The sequence below is a fragment of the Sinocyclocheilus anshuiensis genome, unplaced genomic scaffold (genome assembly GCF_001515605.1).
Source record: "Sinocyclocheilus anshuiensis isolate Anshui unplaced genomic scaffold, SAMN03320099.WGS_v1.1 scaffold107, whole genome shotgun sequence".
Classification (NCBI taxonomy): Eukaryota; Metazoa; Chordata; class Actinopteri; order Cypriniformes; family Cyprinidae; genus Sinocyclocheilus; species Sinocyclocheilus anshuiensis.
The window spans coordinates 1,546,393-1,565,834 of record NW_015549584.1 but is presented as its reverse complement, the minus strand read 5'-3'; the positions used below and the strand labels follow the sequence as shown (position 1 = coordinate 1,565,834).

The window sequence follows — 19,442 nt, the reverse complement described above, 5'->3', positions numbered from 1 at the left end:
GTATATATATATATATATATATATATATACACGCACACAAAGCTGGTTAGTAACTGATTACACGTAATCATCTGGATGATTACGTAATCAGATTCCAAAAATTAAGTGTTTGTAATTAGATTTAATTAAATTACATTTTAAAATCTCGTAATCCGATTACAGTTACGTTTTTATTGATTACATGAATACAGAATATTATCACAATAGCAATAAATGATTCATGATTTACGGACAAAAATCATTTCAGGTTTAAGTAGTGTTTCAACACTGCATTGACTACTGATGAATGCATTAATTATTATTTGAATTATCACTTAGAAGGTTAACCATGTGCTACTATGTCTTTGGAAGGCTTTTGTCTTTCAAACACGTTAAAATGCACAAATTCACTCGACATTCCAGGTTGCCAGTTGGCGGAAAACAAGCGTTTTGCAGCCATGGAAGCCAGCAAATGAACTGAGTCAAAGATCGCAGATTCTAGCCCATCTAAAAAGCTATAATCTATAACCAGAGGCATATTAAAAGACAGATAAATCGATTTACATTATAAGGCTCCTGTTGTGTGTCCTCAATCTGGCAACCTGCTTGAGTGTGAGTCCTCGAAGGAGGGGTCAGGAGAAAGAACGCCAGGGGCGGCAGTCGCCATACCCTAGCCCAGTCAGGTGTGCCGTGGAAAATTATCCAAACTTCATATCTCTAGTATAATTCATTATTATTTTAAGTCAATGCTACTGGTCTTCCTTATGTCTACACTGGATTTACAAAATTCAGTTCAGGTTTAAGAAGTGTTTCAACACTGCATCAACTACTGATGAACACATTAATTAAAGGTTATTTAACCATGTATTACTGTGTCTTTGGAAGTCTTTTGTCTTTCAAACACATTAAAATGCACAAATTCACATTATTTCTTATTTACATGTAATGCAGGCATTTCCAAACTTTTCTTTCACCTAATATATATAAAAGTCAAAAATAATGTAAAACTAATCAAAAAGTAGTGTGATTATATTAACTAAAATGTGTAATGTAATGGATTACATGACTAATTACTAAATACTTTTGTCATGTAATTGATGCACTTGCTGCCTCAGATACAGCCGTTCTAATGACAGACAAAACAGATCGCCGTCATTCGCTGGTCAAAAACTAACTCCATTTAATGTTAAGTGCAAATGTCTGATAAAGCCACAATACCTACTCTGACGACGTTTAAACGTTATCCCTTTCTATATTTTTTCCTATATTTCAGTGCTTAGATATATATATATATATATATAATATTCTGCTGTATCACATTAATATATTACATATATTAAAGTATTTTAAAATAATCGTGCTGCAGCATAAATCATTGTATAAATTAAAAATTATATATTACAAATTTGTGAGTGTGTGTACGCTTATTATATTATTATTACATTAAGCAGCTCAACTGTTTTCAACATTGATAATAATGACAAATGTTTCTTGACCACCAAATGAACATTAGAATGATTTCTGAAGAATCATGTGACGCTGAAGACTGGAGTAATGATGCTGAAAATTCAGCTTTGCCATAACAGAAATAAATAGTTATTTAATAAATAATTAGAAATAAATAATTAGTAATATATTAAAATAGAAAACAGTTGTTTTAATTGCAATTCGATACATTTCAGAACACAAAATCAAGCTTGCATAGGTTAAAGTGTCTAAAGCGACTTAACTATCAAAACTACAGACAACTTCTGTGTTCAGTCTCTTCATTAGTTTAAAGCATGTTCTGTTTCATAGGACAGATTGTGCTTTTTGCCTCAGTTGCATTCTGTGTGCAGTCATTTAAGAGCTCCTGGCCAAATTAACGTCATGGAGCACAGCGTAAATGGAAATCCATTTCATCCAGCACTCAGAAATCCTTCCCGGCTGTATCATTTGTGAGGCATTTCGGGTGAATCCTCATGATGAGTCTAATCCAGCGCTGCGTCGAGCGTTTGCCAAGTCGTGAGGGAACAGAATGAAACCACCTCTCATGCTTTCTCTATCGGTTTTTTTCTCTCACATTTTTCCTGTTGAAGCAATAACATGGTGTTCTACTGTGTGAGCAAAAAGACTATTTTTACTGGCTTGTGTGTTTGTTTTCTGTCACTGGTTTTCGATTAAAATGTCTTTCGCAGCATTTGTCCTTTTTCAGCCTTTCTGTGCTAGTTCTGCCAAGCATGCTTTGCCTTCCTTTCAAAGTGAACTCTGGTTGGTGAACCCTGTTTGTTTGAAATCTGAGAGATCATGTATCTAAGAATGTGATTGGTGTGTGTGATCTGAATGTGTGTGTCGTTTTTGGGCTGATGGGACTGCGGGCAGCACTCTGATGCAGACGATCACTCCCATTCTTCAGAGAGTCACAGATGATGTCACTCTGAAGAGCCTCAGGTGCTTGTAATGATCATCAGTATCCCACTTATGGCTCAGTAGTGTGTGTGTGTTTTAGAGTTTGCTGAATGACATGGATGGCTTTGAATTAGACATGTTTTATTCTCTCTTTACAAAAGAGACAGAGGAGGGAGGATTAGGAGGAGAAGATGTGAAAAATACAGAGGCAGGCAAGGAGAACTGTGTGTGTGTGTGTGTGTGTGTGTGTGTGGGTGTTTGCGCATGTGAAAGTGTCTGACATAAACGTTTGGTCCTCTCTTGCTGCTTTTCCCTGCTCCTCATAAAAAAATAGTGAGTTGCAAAAAGGAGACAGATTCTCTTCTGCTGGGTTAAAAGTTTTGCATTAACTTTTTAAGTCTTGTCTCTGGTCATTTTTGACCACTGTTTGTCTATCTCCAGTTCTGTGTAATCAGAAGGGATTCATATTACAGCTGTCAATTTAATGCATTAATTTAGTATAATTAATTCATGAATATGGAAACAATATATTTACTACTTTTTGTCTTTGGAATGATCTCTTTCTTTCTTTCTTTTTATATGTAAAAATGATTTGATCAGTATGTCATGGCAACTTCACATTACTTATCAAAATAAGTTGGGCAATTTATATTTGTATATTTTATAAATTATTATGGAATTCAACTTGATTTTAAAGTCGATTTAATGTAATTCACGTTGAAATGACTTGTACAACCAAGTTAATTATACTTAAAATTTAAGGCAGCAACTGAACTAAGGTTTTTAATGTGAAATAAGTGGAATTTTTTTTTTTAGTGTATGGAGTTTTGGATACAAATATGAATATTTGTGATTTAAGTGCAGTTTATTAAATAAATCTGCACATCATGTGATTAAATTCATCAATTGAGCTGTCAATTTAATGTTATTCCGGTATAATTAATTAATTAATAGGGAAACGATATATTGACCACTTTTTGTGTGTTTGCTCATTTATGCTTTACTCATCTGCCACAATGTCTTTGATGTGGCAGATGTGACCCTGGACCACAAAACCAGTCTTAAGTCGCTGGGGTATATTTTTAGCAATAGCCAAAAAAAACATTGTATGGGTCAAAATTATCGATTTTTCTTTTATGCCAAAAATCATTAGGATATTAAGTAAAGATCATGTTCTATAAAGATATTTTGTAAATTTCCTACTGTAAATATATCAAAACTTAATTTTTGATTAGTAATATGCATTGCAAAGAACTTCATTTGGACAACTTTAAAGGCGATTTTCTCAGCATTTTGATTTTTTTGCCCCTTCAGATTCCAGATTTTCAAATAGCTGTATCTCGGCCAAATATTGTCCTATCCTAACAAACCATACATCAATGGAAAGCTTATTTATTCAGCTTTCAGGTGATGTATACATCTCAGTTTTAAAAAATTGACCCTTATGACTGGTTTTGTGGTCCAGGGTCATATATATTAATGGTCTTTTGCTGCTTAGTTTCCAATATAGAAGCCAAGAAATGCCAAGTGATTAAATATGCCTTTCTGAGTCTGTTCTTACATTGTTTTTTTTTTTCTCCACAATCACAACACAGACAAAGGCTTATTTAGATGTTTCAGTCACTGCATTCATAGATCAGGGGCAGTAGTAGTTTCAAGTTTTCCAAGAGTAGAGGTCTTTCCTTACATTCCCATGTTATTCCTGCTGTATCTGGGATACGTGGGGCACACGCTCGGCCCTGAAGGCCCCATTCGCTCAGCTGTGCTAAATGTTTGCTATTTGTTGGGGACAATTGGTTGAGTTTAAAGTTTAATCCACTCTCCTGAATGGAAGCCCGATATGTGCAGACTTGATGTGTTTTAAATGGGTGCAGAAACACATTGTTTCCCTGGCATTGCATTGGCTTAGCAGCGCTGGCTCGATATGTAAAAAAAAGTCCAGGGGTTGGAAGCTGTGCTGGGATTCAGATGCGAGAGGGGGAGAGATGAAGAAAGAGACTGTTTATATGAAAGATTGCACACATTTCTAAGAATAACAGCACAGAATCATTGCATATAGCGTCAGGTGTCTCCGTGATGTTCTTCTTTGATCGTTTCCCGCTAATGGGTGATATAATGCTGCCTTCTAGTAGTCCTTGAGGAGGTTCTTGAGATTTGTTGGTGGGAAATAAAACAGACATTTTGGGATATTTAATATTTCACGTCACAAAGAAACAGAGAATGATTTTAGTGCTAGTTCAACACAATTGACTCTGAACCAGTTCTTTTTTTTTAGTGAATTAAATACATAGAGCACAACCAGTGTAGTGTAGTCTGATTTCTAAACAAATGACAGTTCTGAGCGGGGTTTTTTTGTTTTGTTTTGTGAATAATACAGTACTATACAAACTGTATAGAGCAACCAGAGTAGTCCAGATCCCAAACAAATTATATTTTTAGCCTTTTTTTCTGAAATCAAACACATACTGTACAGCACGATCAGTGTAGTCCAATTCCTGAATGAATGGTTCTTTTTAGTGAATTAAACACATACGGTATGGGGCGACCAGTGTAGTCCGATTCCAAAACAAATTTTTTAATGAATATTTTAACAAATATTCCTGAACGAATGACTATTATGAACCAGTTATTCTTTTGAGTTTTTTTTTTTTCCAAACGCATGCAGTTAACAACTGACTGTAAGACTTAAATTAGTGTAATGACTTGTTCACTTGACAATGTGTAGGTAAAGATACATATTGTAAATGTCAGTATTTCATAAAAAAATCTATTAAATATTACTTATTTTTGCTTTCCTGTAGTTCTATAATAAATATGAATATGCATTAATTCATCTCACTGACACACACACACACAAAAAACAGATTCAGTATTCCTCAAAATGAATAAAAAATAATGCAACTCAGAATATGACGTAAACCTGCAATAATTAAATGTTAAACAACACAAATATCCTTTATGTATTTAATCCCATTCTATTAACCAATGTCTTTGCTTCTGACCTTCGATGATCCAGTTCAACCATACTAATAAGCAAAAATTACTCTAGACAAACATTTGTGTGTCTTTTTTTTATTGCTGAAGTGTGTTGAAATTTCTTCTTCTGCATTCTACTGTACGGACATAAATTTACTTTCCCTTCAGCCTGAGGCTTATTCATTTCACTTTTGGTGTGAAAAGGCTTTTATATTTGCCAAAAATATAATTTTTTTATTTTAAAAACAAACAAGCAAGCCCTGTCCAGATTTAAAAAGTAACGCAAGTTACTTTTGACGTAACGCATTACTTTCCATAAAAGTAACGAAGTAACGTAATTAGTTACTTTTTTATGGAGTAACGCAATATTGTAATGCATTACTTTTAAAAGTAACTTTCCACAACACTGTTGTTGACTATATAGTTCTAGTTATTAAATAACATTTATGTTGCCACTGAAAAGTCATTAAATTGTGTAAACAACAAAAATGTTTGAATTGTTTTCATTATTAAAATAATATCATTTGGTGATGAAAGTAGTATATTTCTTTTTTTTTTCTTTTTCTGATTCTGATTAAGTATTTATTTTTTCAAACGCTAAAAGAATGATTAATTTAGCCATTAAGAAACCAGAATATTTACAATTCTTTACTCGTCACATTCCTAATCATAAGGAACATGTTTATTTCTTTTCCAGCTTCAAGCTTTAGATATAATGTGTGCTACTTTCGAGCCCTGATTTCTCAGTGTTTAACCCCAGTTACATAAATTGAGCACCTGATGGAAAGTGGCAAGAAAATGTAGGTCATTCGTCAGGGCTGGGGGCTTCAGAGATATGGAGAAATCACTGCAGCAGGTGAACGTCTCCTTTGGTGAGGAAGTGCTGTCTAAAAACTCACCAGCAGCACAGGGATCATGACATGCTCACAGAGCTGTGAAATAGAGTCAGGGAACATGGAGGAAACGTCAAGCACCGACAAGAAGAGCATCTTGTGAGAAGAGTCCTTCTCTGAGGGTTTGTTGAAGGTCTGTTAAACAGATGATGCTCAGCTATCTGCTATGACAGAGAGGGGAAACTGTTAGAGGAAGTGCATGTCCGATAATGAAAGATTAGCATATTTTAATAAGATTATGCTACATGATGCACCGAAGTCCTGCTGTTAGAGGGCCCTCTGGTGGACAACTTGACTGAAGACTTCTGCTTGGTTTGTAATGTGATCTTTTTGCGTCTTTCTCGGTCTTGCCCATGTTGCTGTATTTATTTTGTTGATGATTCCACAGTTTTGACCAGAATTATTTTCTATATTTCTTTCATGCATTCATGTAGCACTTTTTACTGTGGACAGATGGAGAACCTCACAACGAACTGTGCTTAGGATATTTTCATTTATTTATGACTCACAGAGTGTCTGTGTGAGAGCAGGTGTGTGTGTGTGTGTGTGTTTGAAACCTTAATGTTGGTTACAGCGCTGTCAGCAGAGTCCTCTGACTGTGCCTGGATTTTAAACAAAATCTGTTGAAAGCATTAGCTAGGCCTTAAGTATGTACAGGTGCTGAGTGTGTGTTAGCGTTACACAGATAGCTTGGAAATTTAGCAAGACATATAATGTAAATATAGTACATTAAGTATGATGCATGATATTTATCTAGCCAGGGTTCCTGTCAAAAATGGTTAATATTTATTTATTTTTTCCTTACATTTTAAATGCTTTTTTTAAATTTTATTTATAAAATTATTATTTAATTTTATTTATTTAAATTTTATTTTATTTGCCATTCAAATGTTTGAGATTGGTATGATTTTTCTAATGTCTCTGAGATGTTAATGTTTACATTTCTTATGCTTATAAAGTCTCCATTTATTTGAGCAAAAAATACAGTATAAACGGTAATATTATGAAATATTTTTACCATGTAAAATATTCTATTTTAATATAATTTTTGGAAAATTTTATTTATTCCTTTAATGGCAAAGCTAAATTTTCAGCAGCAATTACTCCAGTCTTCAGTGTCACATGATCCTTCAGAAATCATAATAATATGCTGATTTGATTAAACATTTCTAATTGTTATCAATGTTTAAAGTAGTTGTGCTACTTTTTTTTATGTTTGTGAATATGTTTGTGAAAACAATTATACATCTTTTATCGGGATTCATTGATGAATAGAAATAAAAAAACAGCATTTATACTGAAATAGAAATCTTTTAAAACATTATAAATGTCTTTACTGTCACTTTTGATCAATTTAATGCATACTTCCTAAATTAAAGTATTTATTTCTTTAATAAAAAAAAACACTTACTAACCCCCAAATTTTGAACGGTAGTGTATTTTTAAATTAATTACATTTTTTTTTTTTACGTATTTATATTATTTCATTTCTAGTTTTGTGCTTGTTTTGAATCCAGAATGCATTACTCAGCTGATGTGTGCTATCTGCTCATGTGATATCTGTAGGACATCCCTTTTTTCTTTCGTAGTTTGTTGATTTACTCATTCATTGAAGTGTTTCAACTTGCTAAATGGATCATAGATAAGGCTAGTCTAACTTCAGTAATCATGTCTGTGTGTGTCTCTCAGAAAGCATACTGTGGCCACTGCAGCGAGAGGATATGGGGACTGGGGCGTCAGGGCTACAAGTGTATCAACTGCAAGCTACTGGTCCATAAACGCTGTCACAAGCTCGTCCCACTGACCTGTCAAAGGCATATGGTGAGTCTTTCAGTCAGCTCGAAATATATTCATCATCTGTCTGTTGTGACTGAGATTCTGAAATCAAAGTCACCCCCATAGACTTGAAAGCATATGCTTTGAAAAACTGAACTTAGAAAATAATTTGTCATTTCATGAAAATGAGCTCATCGTTTTTGTTTTCTTCTTGTTTTTGAGCTGTTAAGACTGTTTTCCTCTCTTCTCACTTCTCAAGAGTGTTGTTGGGGTTTCTAACAATGTTTCAGAGATTGACCTTGTGAAATCTGTCAGATGATAACAGTGTCTTGTCAGTACTGAATTGACCAGATTCTGAGCTTACACAGAATGTTGAAATCACAGACTGGAAGCTGTCACATTGAAACATCTTCAGTTTCTCCAGTTGTTTCATATGTCAGAAATTCAATATTCAGCAATGCACTTCTGGTTTATTTACATGGCAGAAGACATCAGACCTCAGATTTCCTACAGTACCTCAGGTTTTTTTCTAACAGATTCCAAAGCTGATAAGCTTTATTCATTTTGACTTTATCCTCATTTTGTGAAGCAATTCTGTCATTCTCCTGCTGGCTACGTCTTTTCATTGTAGATCTTTTTGTCTATCTCACTTTCTCACAAGTGTTTGTCCTCATTTTGTAGTTATACATTTATGGTCTTGAATAGTTATATCTAAGAATACTTAGCTATAACTGACTCCCATATCTTCAGAGAGGCACACATTGTACACATGATATAGAAATGATATATTATTATAGTGTTAGTAGTGCCACTATGGCCAGATAATACTGAAATACTCTTCTTAGATTTGTTTGTGTTTTTTATTTATAACCTGTTTAAAAAATGTCCTTAGTACTAGAATTGGAAACAATATTTTATAATATTAAATTGGTATATTAATAATCTGGTAATAGTAATATTATTGTTATATAGCTATATATTATAATAATTAATTATGTTAATATGTTCATAATGTGATTAGTATAAGTATAATAAAGTTTCAGAAGCATCTCAAAATTTGACATTTTGTGTTATTTTTTATAATTATTTTTATTTTCAATAATTATTATTATCATTGTTTTATAATTAATAAGGCACACATTATATATATATGGAAGTGAAACAAGTAATAGGAAAGAGGAGAAATAAAAAGTGATACGTATCCTTTGCCGGTGTCCCTGCCTCTTTACACTGTTTTCTGCTGGCGCTTGAACACACTTTCCTTATTTTTTCCACAACAAAATATATAGAAATGATATAGTATTAAAGTATATATTATAGTATATATTGATATATTAATAATCTGTTAATAGTAATATTATTGTTATTTTTAATTATTATATAGCTATATATTATATTAGTGTATAACTATATTATTATAATTAATTATTTTAATATATTCATAAAGTGATTATTATAATTATATTTGTTTTGTGTGGTCAAGAAAGTTTGAAAAGTTTCGGAAGCATTTCCAAATATGATTTCTTTTTTTGTTATTTTCAATAATTATTATTATCATTGTTTTATAATTAATAAGTCACATTATACACATGATATAGAAATGTATTATAGTATATATTGATATATTAATAATCTGTTAATAGTAATATTATTGTTATTTTTAATTATTATTAGTCATTTCAAAGGTAGTGAAAGTTATTAAATTTTGATGAACGATTATGAAAATAAACCATTTTTCTTTAGAAAAATGATCTCGCATAAGAGACCTTTATTAAGAAGGTAAATAGGGTCAGCTTTGATTTGGGCATGTTTGGGTAACTAAGTGAAATATTTATTTAGAACCCCCAAAGAGGAGAGCGAAAAAAGCACATTGAAAAATAGCTTGCCTGTATTATCTCTGTTTTTCTGCAGGATGCAGTCATGCCATCACAGGAGCCGTTGGTAGACGATGATAAAAGTGGAGAGGAAGTGGAGCTCCCCCCTGAGGACCCTGAGGAAACAGACGCAAGTAGGTCTCCATCTCCGCTGTGTGTTTAAAAGCTGTTTTTGAATGGGTATTAGGGTCATTCTGTCCTCTATCTGTCAGAGGGCACTGCTGACTGTGGAAGGATACTGTAGTACATCAGGTGTGAGTAATGTCACATTGACCCAGTTGAGAGAGAAAGACATGCTCATCCTTCTGAGACAGTCCAGTCTGTGGCTCCCTCTGCTGGGGTCTGATAGCATTACACATTTCTCTTAAAGTGCCCCTATTATGGGTAATGAAAGGTTCATAGTTTGGTTTTGGGAGTCCCCAACAACAGGTTGACATGCATGCAAGGTCAAAAAACACTTTAATTGTCTTATAATATGCATTTATTTTTACCTTATTTGCTCAACAACTCCCAAACGATTCGCTCAACGATTCATTTTTCCAAACCCCTCCTTTTCATGATGCTAATGGTCTCATTTTCATTTCATCATGCCTGTAATGCCTGATAAAGTGCAGTGCTGCTTTGTGTACAGCCGTTACCGGGGAAACATCGCTCCAAAAGCGGCATCTAGTGGCAAAAAATTTGCCAAGACTTTGCATTTTCATTCAGACCAACGACCAACAAGTGGGCGGGCAATATGCTAATGTTTCATGTTGATGTCAACATGAAACGGCTTGGGATTTGTTTTAAAAACGACTAGCTTCAATGATTCAGAGTCGACTCTTTCTTTTGAGAGACAATAACTTTATACACGGTGCACTTTCAGATTTAAAACTTTGCAGGATGTTTTCGTTCTCTTAGAGCTGTGTTACACACTGCATGAAAGGTAATTTTCAAAAATCCATAATAGGGGCACTTTAAGCTGGGGACACACTACTACACAACTAGCTGAAAGATTCTAAGACTGAACTCAACACACTTTAGTGATTTGTGGAAGCAAATTGTTCTTCTGAATTGATTATTTGTAATGATTTAATTGAACCGATTTCAAAGCATTTGAACTTAGTTTGAGGGTTAAACTGTGTGGTAGGTGACATTTCAAAACATTTAATCTAATTGATGTTAATCTAATTAATGTAAGTGTAAAATGACTTCCGGGAATATTTCTGAGTGATGCATCAAACTAATTAATAGATTTTTTTTTTTTTTACTGTTGTGGAAGAATGTTTTTTTTTCAATGTTATTTATACTTTCTCCTGTCCTCTCTTAATTATAATAATAATAATAATAACCATTTAGCAACCATCTAAATGGACAAATTCATTTCTCCAATCCTATCCCATCCTAATATGTAAATTAATATTTTATTATTATTATTATTGCTGATAATTATTTTTTCTGGGTGATACATTAAACTAACTTATCCCAATACAACTGCTGTTACACTTAAAGGGAAATAATGTGAATATTTTCAACTTTGAATGTTAAAATACTTTCTCCTATCCTCTCTTCTAATTTGTAGATAAAATATATTAGGAATAATAAAAACTCTTTCTCTGTCTCTCAGTTCCAGTCTCTTTTTTAGCACACAACCGGAAAGTGGAGAAAGCTGAAGATGACGCAGAGGTAAGACGCAGATCCACAGGTTCTCATTTAATAATAATCATGTACAAATGCTCTTATTCACATTCTTCATATCCATACAGTTTGTACAGGAAGTCAGGAACACATGTAACATGAAACCACTGTGTGCACACAGGATCTGAAGGCAGTGGTGGATGGTATCGAGGGGATTCAGATCTCTCAGGGGCTCGGTCTGGGGGACTTTGACCTGATCCGGGTCATTGGGAGGGGCAGTTATGCTAAGGTGCTGCTGGTCCGACTCAAGAAGAACGAACAGATTTACGCCATGAAGGTGGTGAAGAAAGAGCTGGTCCATGATGATGAGGTAACAGACTGTTGTCATGGTGATAATGCTTGAGGGTGGGGCTGTTTCAGTTTCATCACAATTATGCTTTATAGGTTTAACTGAATCCTGTTTAGGTATATGTAGCAATTTTTTCTGTTTGTCAAATATGGCAAAAATGAGATAGGAGATGATATTGTATGCAATTTGTTTGCTGTGATGCCATTTGTTTGTTTGTGTGGCTAAAAACATGGTGTATGTGTTGCGCCTTACAGATCTGTGAAAATACAGAAAGTTGATTATAGTTTGGAAGTGTGAGTGTAATAGTCACCTGTAGATGGTGCTATGGGATTGTGCTCCTTTCAAATAGCTAAATCCTCATTCATACTAAAGATGAAGACACTTTGGTCACTGTTTAGCAAACTCTTTGCCCTTGCATTACATATTTTTCCATTTCTCTTGTGTCCTCATAACATTTTTAGGAGCCAAATGAAGCCCAAAATCATTTGTATTAATGTTTTCCTGAGCGTGGCATCAAAGAAAAACAGCAACCATCAGAAAAAGACAAACATCTGCAGATAATAATAGAAGTAAATGAATCATTTTGATATGATGGCCAATTGATAGATGGAGTTGTAGATGCAGAATACACAGATTGCTTTTTAGGAGAACTTTTAAAACCGTCATAAGAGTTAAATTACTCACTTTGTCACAATATAATTTTCATGCATCAGTCTGTTTTAAAAACAGCCTGGTTAACGGCCACATTCAAACTGTCAAAGTAAAGATTTTTTTTTTAATTTTTTTTTTTAGGTTCTTGTTTAATAATTTCCCTTGGAAAAACTGAAAGAACTAAAGAATGTATATGCACAGTCATGTGAAAAGTTAGGACACCCTATTGAATTCCATGGTTTTCTGTATCAGGACATAATAACAAATATCTGGTCCTTGGCAGGTATTAAAATTTGGAAAATAAAACCTCAGATGAACAACATCACACTTTGTCATTATTTATTGAACAAAAATAAAGCCAAGATGGAAAATCCACGAGTGACAAAGTTAGGACATCCTATGATTCGGTTGCCTATAGATCCACTTTTAGCAGCAATAACTTGAAGTAATACTTTTCTGTATGACTTTATCAGTCCCTCACATTGTTCTGGAGGAATTTTTGCCCCCTCTTTTTTTACAACGTTGCTCCAGTTTATTGATGTTTGTGGGCATTTGTTTATGCACTGCTCTCGCTACAGCATTTTAAGTCAGGATGAGGTCTGGACTTTGACTGGACTGTTGCAACACCTTGATTCTTTTCTTTTCAGCCGTTCTGTTGTAGATTTGCTGGTGTGCTTGGGATCACTGTCCATGACCCAATTTTGGCCCAACTTTAGCTGTCGGATGGATGGCCTCACATTTGACTCTAGAATACTTTGATATACAGAGGAGCTCATGATCGACTCAATGAGGCGCCCAGGTCCTGTGGCTACAAAATCATCAGCCCTCCACCAGCATGTGTGACTTTTGGTATGAGGTGTTTGTGCTGATATGCTCTTTAGGTTTTCAGCAAACATGGTGCTGTGCATTATGGCCAAACATCTCCACTTTGGTCTCATCTGTTCAAAGGACATTGTTCTAGAAGTCTTATGGTTTGTTCAGATACAGCTTTACAAACCTAAACTGTGCTGCCATGTTTTTTTTTTTTTAGATAGAAGAGGCTTCCAAACATGCCATACTTGTCCCATATTTTTCTAATTGTACTGTCATGAACTTTATAATTTAACATGTTAACTGAGGCCTGTAGAGTCTGCTGCGGTGAAGTTCTTGGGCTGCCTGCCATTTCTCTGAGCTTTACACTGTCTGATCTTGGGGTGCATTTGCTGGGATGTCCACTCCTGGGTGGATTGGTGTCTCTTTTGAATGTCTTCCACTTCCTCACTGTAGAATGATGGACTTCAAATTTTTGGGAAATGGCTGTAGTACTCTTCCCAGACTGATGGATTAACAGTAGGGGTGTCCTAACTTTGTCACACATGGATTTACCATTTTTGTTAAATAAATAATGATACAGTGCAATATGTCATGTGTTGTCGTTCTTCTGAGGTTTTATTTTCAAAATTTTAAGACCTTCCAAGGACCAGATATTTAATACAAATTCAAAAGTTTGGGGTCAGAAAGCTTCTTTTTTTTTTTTTTCAAAAGAAATTAATACATGTATTGAGCAAGGACGCATTAAATTGATCAAAAGTGACCGTAAAGATATTTATAATGTTACAGACGATTTCTGTTTCAAATAAATGCTGCTCTTTTGAACTTTATATTTATCAATGAATCCTGCAAAAATGCATCACAGTTTCTATAAAAATATTAAGCACCACAGCTGTTTTCTAATGTTTTCTTGAGCATTATTTATATTAGAATGATTTCAGAAGGATCATGTGATGCTGAAGACTGGAGTAATGGCTGCTGAAAATTCAACTTTGCATGTATTAAAACAGTTATTTTAAATTGTAATACTATTAGAAAGTATTACTGTTCTTACTATATTTTTGATCAAATAAATGCAGCCATGGTCAGCATGAGAGACCCCAAACCTTTGAACGATAGTGTATTTATTGCAGTGAGATTGGAATTTATGATAAAGCACTAATACAACATTAAAAGTCATTATTGTGTTATCTTTTGGTTGTCAACTCAAAGAAAAACCGAGTTTCTATGCACTGTAGCATTAGCCATATCTCTTTCTTCCCTTCTCACTCTCAGTAAGGAAACCTGATATGTGTGAACAGGCATCAAATAGAAAGACAAAGCAAACTCCACAGCTATTCATCACAAAGTAAACTCTGTACAGTCAAAGCTATTGTGTCTTTGTAAACTTGGCTCACTCAGGAACATAAAGCCACATGGCTGTCAGCTAACACACATGAATGAAGTTCATGAAGAGCAGAGGTCCTTCCAGAATGACAGAGACATGCAGTTGACCTCTGAATAAGCACAAACAATATAATGGTTTCCTGGAAAGCAGGCGTTTCTTCAAGGAATGTGTTCTCCGTCTGTTTTACTGTACTGTACATGTGTGTTCTGTGTATGTATGTTGTGCACTCACCATTCCCACTCATTAAGGTTTAATGAACCTAAAAATGTAATGATGCATTCAATTTGGCATTTTATGCAACAAATTGCAGTTTGACATGCTGTATTTAAGCAATAAGGTACAAAACGCCCTTATCGTTTCCATAAAATGGTTACAACTTAAATAAAATGCTACTTAAGTATTGAGATATTTAATACTTAATATAAAAAAAATTAAATAGGACACTTTTTATCTTCACTTATATTATTATTTTTATTTGTGTGGAGACTGTGCAGCGATATACACCTTAATTATTAGTCAAAATTAGCCATTTTATTGGTCATCTAAAATAATTTAAGATAATTTAAAAAAATCTTGCCTGATTATCATATATGCATCTATGCGCCTCATATGCATCAAGAGAGAGCGATTTGAGCATGAATAAACTGCAGACTGTTAAAGTGGTTAAAAATTATGCTGGAAAACTTAAAAGAAATGCTGACTAGTCACAGCACCTAAAATATACACTTTCCCTTTATAGATTCATATTCATTTTAGCTTCAAATCCTGATGATGAATTAATAAATGCCCATGCTATTTGTCTACTACAGTCAGGTTTATTATAGTTAACTAAAACTAAAAGTTTCTTGAAAGAAAATAAATGTTGAATAAAATAAAATAAAATATAAAAAAAGAAACATTTTATTTCAGCTTGTTGTAAAGACAAAATTTCTCTTTTTTTTTAAATTTAGTTTAACCGGATGTACTAAAATAACTAACACTAAAATGGAATTAAAAATAAAAAACTTTATAAAAATGTTTAAAATAATAATAAAAATGACAAAAACAAAACAAAATTACTAAAACTCCGACTAAAATAAAATGAAACGGGATAATATAAAAGTTAAAACTAATTCCATTAAAAATGAATAGTATCTCACCGATAGTAAAATGGCACATTCTCTTTCATTCCAAATACTGGACACATATGTTAGACGTTTGAGGTCAGCAAGTAACTGTTATTAGACAAGACAAATTGTTCGGCTTATAGAAGAACGATTGAGTATTCCATTGATAGGGGAGGACAACTAGGAAGGAAAGAAACATAGAGAAACATAGGAAGAGAGAAAATAATATAAAAAAATCATCTGTTTCTCTTCATTTCTTTATGCTGAGACTGCTTTCCTGTAATCTGCTTTCTACTCGTCCAGGAAATTAAATTGCTCTGATTTTGGAAATCAGGCTGTGTGTATGTGTGGGTCAGGTTTTGCCTGCATCGTGGAGCTGAATGTCCCATGAGGAAAACAACTTAATAAACACGCTAATTAAAATCTAAAAACCCATAAAGGTTTCTGTAAGTGTCAAGCCTAAGGTCAGACGATAGAAAACATCATTAGCTCGATTTAAAAACAATATTCGCCAATGGAAAGTTTCAGACATGATAGAAAAACAAGCGTGTTTGTTTGGGCTGAGATCTGTCATTTCACCCTTAGCCTCCAAAAAGATGTTCATTGTCATTTTTCAGCTTTAGTTCTTGGGTAAGAGACGTTCTCTTGAATTCTTTGAGCTGATTATAAGTGTTGCTTAATGTTAAAGTGTTGACAGAACAAAAATACTTGACTTTATCAACACATCTCTGGGCCGTGTCTTCACACCCAGAGACATTCTCAATACAGATGTTTTGTAACATCCTGTCTGCACTGTTTTGTGAAATTAAAACTTCTGACAGATAAAAAAAAAAAAAAAAGTGTTAGGTGTTTATGTGAAAGATGCTGTACATTATATACTTTATTGACTGATCTTGTGATATATTTACATGTCTGTTTCTCTTTTCTCTGTTCCTTTCTGCACTGTACATGTCTTTTTAAAGAAGAAGAGAAAGGTGCTTTTCTTATTTAAAACATTTTTAATTCCGAGATTTGACTCTCCAAAGTGACAGCATGCAATAATGCCAAGTGTTTTCCACTGTTAAACGATCAATAGATCAGGTTTTTCTCAGAAAACACAGGCTTGTTTTTTTTTTTCTGTCCTACAATAGTCCCCCAGTAGAGGTGGTGAAACTTCATGTCCTCTTCTCTAGTTCTTAGAAAGCACTGCAACATCTTGCTGTCATGCTCCTTTGCAGTTCATTATTCATGAGTCAAACGTCTCTTTTTTTTTTTTTTCTGATGTAGGACATTGACTGGGTCCAGACAGAGAAACACGTTTTTGAACAAGCATCAACCAATCCATTCTTGGTGGGACTTCACTCTTGCTTTCAGACAGAGAGCCGGTGAGAGGAGAATGTATTTCATTCAGCAAACCTCTTTTCAGTTGCACATTCAAAATAAGAAACCTTCGCCACAAGAAAAGCAACCATAAAAGTCTGATTTCGAGTTATGGAACAAGGTTGTCTCTTTCATGACTAAATATGAAAGTAGCCATTATATCTCTCACATACAGCACATATGAAACAAAACTAAAAAGAAAAAACAAAACCTAAGTTTAATGAGTGTCTCCTGCTCTCCGTTTAGGCTGTTTCTAGTGATCGAGTATGTGAATGGAGGAGATCTCATGTTCCATATGCAGAAGCAGCGGAAGCTTCCAGAGGAACATGCCAGGTGCGTGCAAATAAAAAAAACGTAATTATTTATTTGATAGTTTTAATATAGTAGGTCATTTAAATTATGCATCTTTTTATGTGAGATAGGATAGATTGATGGGTGATTGAACAGATGGAATATGTGGATGAATGTGAAAGGAACAAAGTGAATTACAGAATTACTTAAATTCTCAACTAGTGGGTTTCTAGCCCACCAAAAATGGGTTGAGACAGCAGTGGGAAAACAATCATAAATGCACATAATAAAATGCAACTCACCATATAACCTAATAGTAAATAGTTGTGATGGCAAAATAAATGGACACTGCTGTTCAAAAATTTGGGGTCTGTGAAATGTTTCACTTTTTAAAACAGGTTTATCTAGGCAAAATACAATAAAAACAACAGCATTGTGAAATATTATTTCTAGTGCTGTCAAATCGATCAATTCAATTCAAGTTTATTTGTATAGCGCTTTTCATAATGCAAACCTTTGCAAAGCAGCTTTACAGAAAATTTAAGTTTCTACATAATAGTTAGTACACTCTTAAAAATAAAGGTGCTTCACGATGCCATAGAAGAACCTTTTTGTCTAAATGGTTCCATAAAGAACCTTTAACATCTGAAGAACCTTTCTATTTCACAAAAGGTTCTTTGTGGCGAAAGAAGGTTCTTCAGATTACAAAAACACAAGAAAGAGATGGTTCTTTAAAGAACCTTTGACTGAATGGTTCTTTGTGGAACCAAAAATGGTTCTTCTATGGCATCGCTTGAAGAACCTTTTGAAGCACCTTTATTTTTAAGAGTGTAGTAGCTTATCAGTGGTGACTATCTCAAATTGATGTCCATATGGCAGAAATGTACAGTAAAAATCATGCAGTTAGTTAATGACATGTAATCAAACAGATGGTGAACACTATTAACAGCAATGATTAATCGCGATTAATCGTTTGACAGCACTACAATGATTATATGTTGCGATCAAACTTGTAGCAAAATTTGGTAGTTTTGTATGTTGTTTGAGGGTTGGCATCATCGGAGGTCCTCTGAGGGGTTGGCATCATCTCTTCTCAGGTCTTTGTAAGTTATGGATCCAGACTGAAGCTTGTGTAATTACTAGTTACCACGGCATGCCAATTTGGCATCCTGTGAAACCTGATCGGAAATGTCACCTTTCATTTTTCCTACTTGGAACACCTTTTTTCTTTTTATCTTTGTTTTTTTTTTATATCTTTTTATCTTTGTAATCGCGATCACATCCAAAATAAAAGTTTGTGTTTACATAATTTATGTGTGTGTACTATGTATATTTATTTGTATATATAAGTACACATGAATACATGTATATATTTATTAAATATTTATATGTATACATATATTCATTTTCACATATGATTTATATTATATATAAATAGATATTACATATATATTTTTTAAATATATACATGTATGTGTGTTTATTTATATATACATATAAATAAAGTTATATGTTACATATAAAGTTACATAGTTGCTTCACAACTCCTTGTTCAAGCTCTTGTTCTATCCAGGCTGGACTATTGCAATACTCTCTTGGCAGGTCTTCCAGCCAGTTCTATCAAACCTTTACAATTAATCCAGAACGCGGCAGCATTGCAATGCTCTCTTGGCAGGTCTTCCAGCCAGTTCTATCAAACCTTTACAATTAATCCAGAACGCGGCAGCAAGATTCAGTTTTAATGAGGCGAAAAGAATGCACGTCACAACTCTGTTCATCAATTTGCACTGGCTACCAGTAGCTGCTCGCTTTAAATTCAAGGCATTAATGTTTGCCTACAAAACACCACTGGCTCTCTACCCCTTTACCTAAATTCATTACTTCAGACTTATGTGCCCTCTAGAAGCTTGCGTTCTGCAAGTGAATGTCGCTTTATTGTGCCATCCCAAAGAAGCACAAAATCACTTTTACGGACTTTTAAATTAA

General features: G+C 33.9%; 1 protein-coding gene across 3 annotated transcripts in view; it reads left to right on the top strand.

Annotated features, from left to right (window-relative positions):
* The window catches only part of LOC107657904 (protein kinase C zeta type), a 117,395-nt gene that overhangs the window by 69,625 nt on the left and 28,328 nt on the right, over nt 1-19,442 (top strand). The window contains exons 6-12 of one of the 3 annotated variants that reach the window (XM_016446199.1): nt 7,926-8,057; nt 9,924-10,020; nt 11,493-11,551; nt 11,685-11,873; nt 16,769-16,780; nt 17,073-17,170; nt 17,412-17,498. In XM_016446199.1, the coding sequence (XP_016301685.1) occupies nt 7,926-8,057; nt 9,924-10,020; nt 11,493-11,551; nt 11,685-11,873; nt 16,769-16,780; nt 17,073-17,170; nt 17,412-17,498 (674 nt within the window). The remainder of the gene's footprint in view (nt 1-7,925; nt 8,058-9,923; nt 10,021-11,492; nt 11,552-11,684; nt 11,874-16,768; nt 16,781-17,072; nt 17,171-17,411; nt 17,499-19,442) is intronic. The other 2 variants (XM_016446200.1, XM_016446201.1) reach the window with 2 other exon arrangements.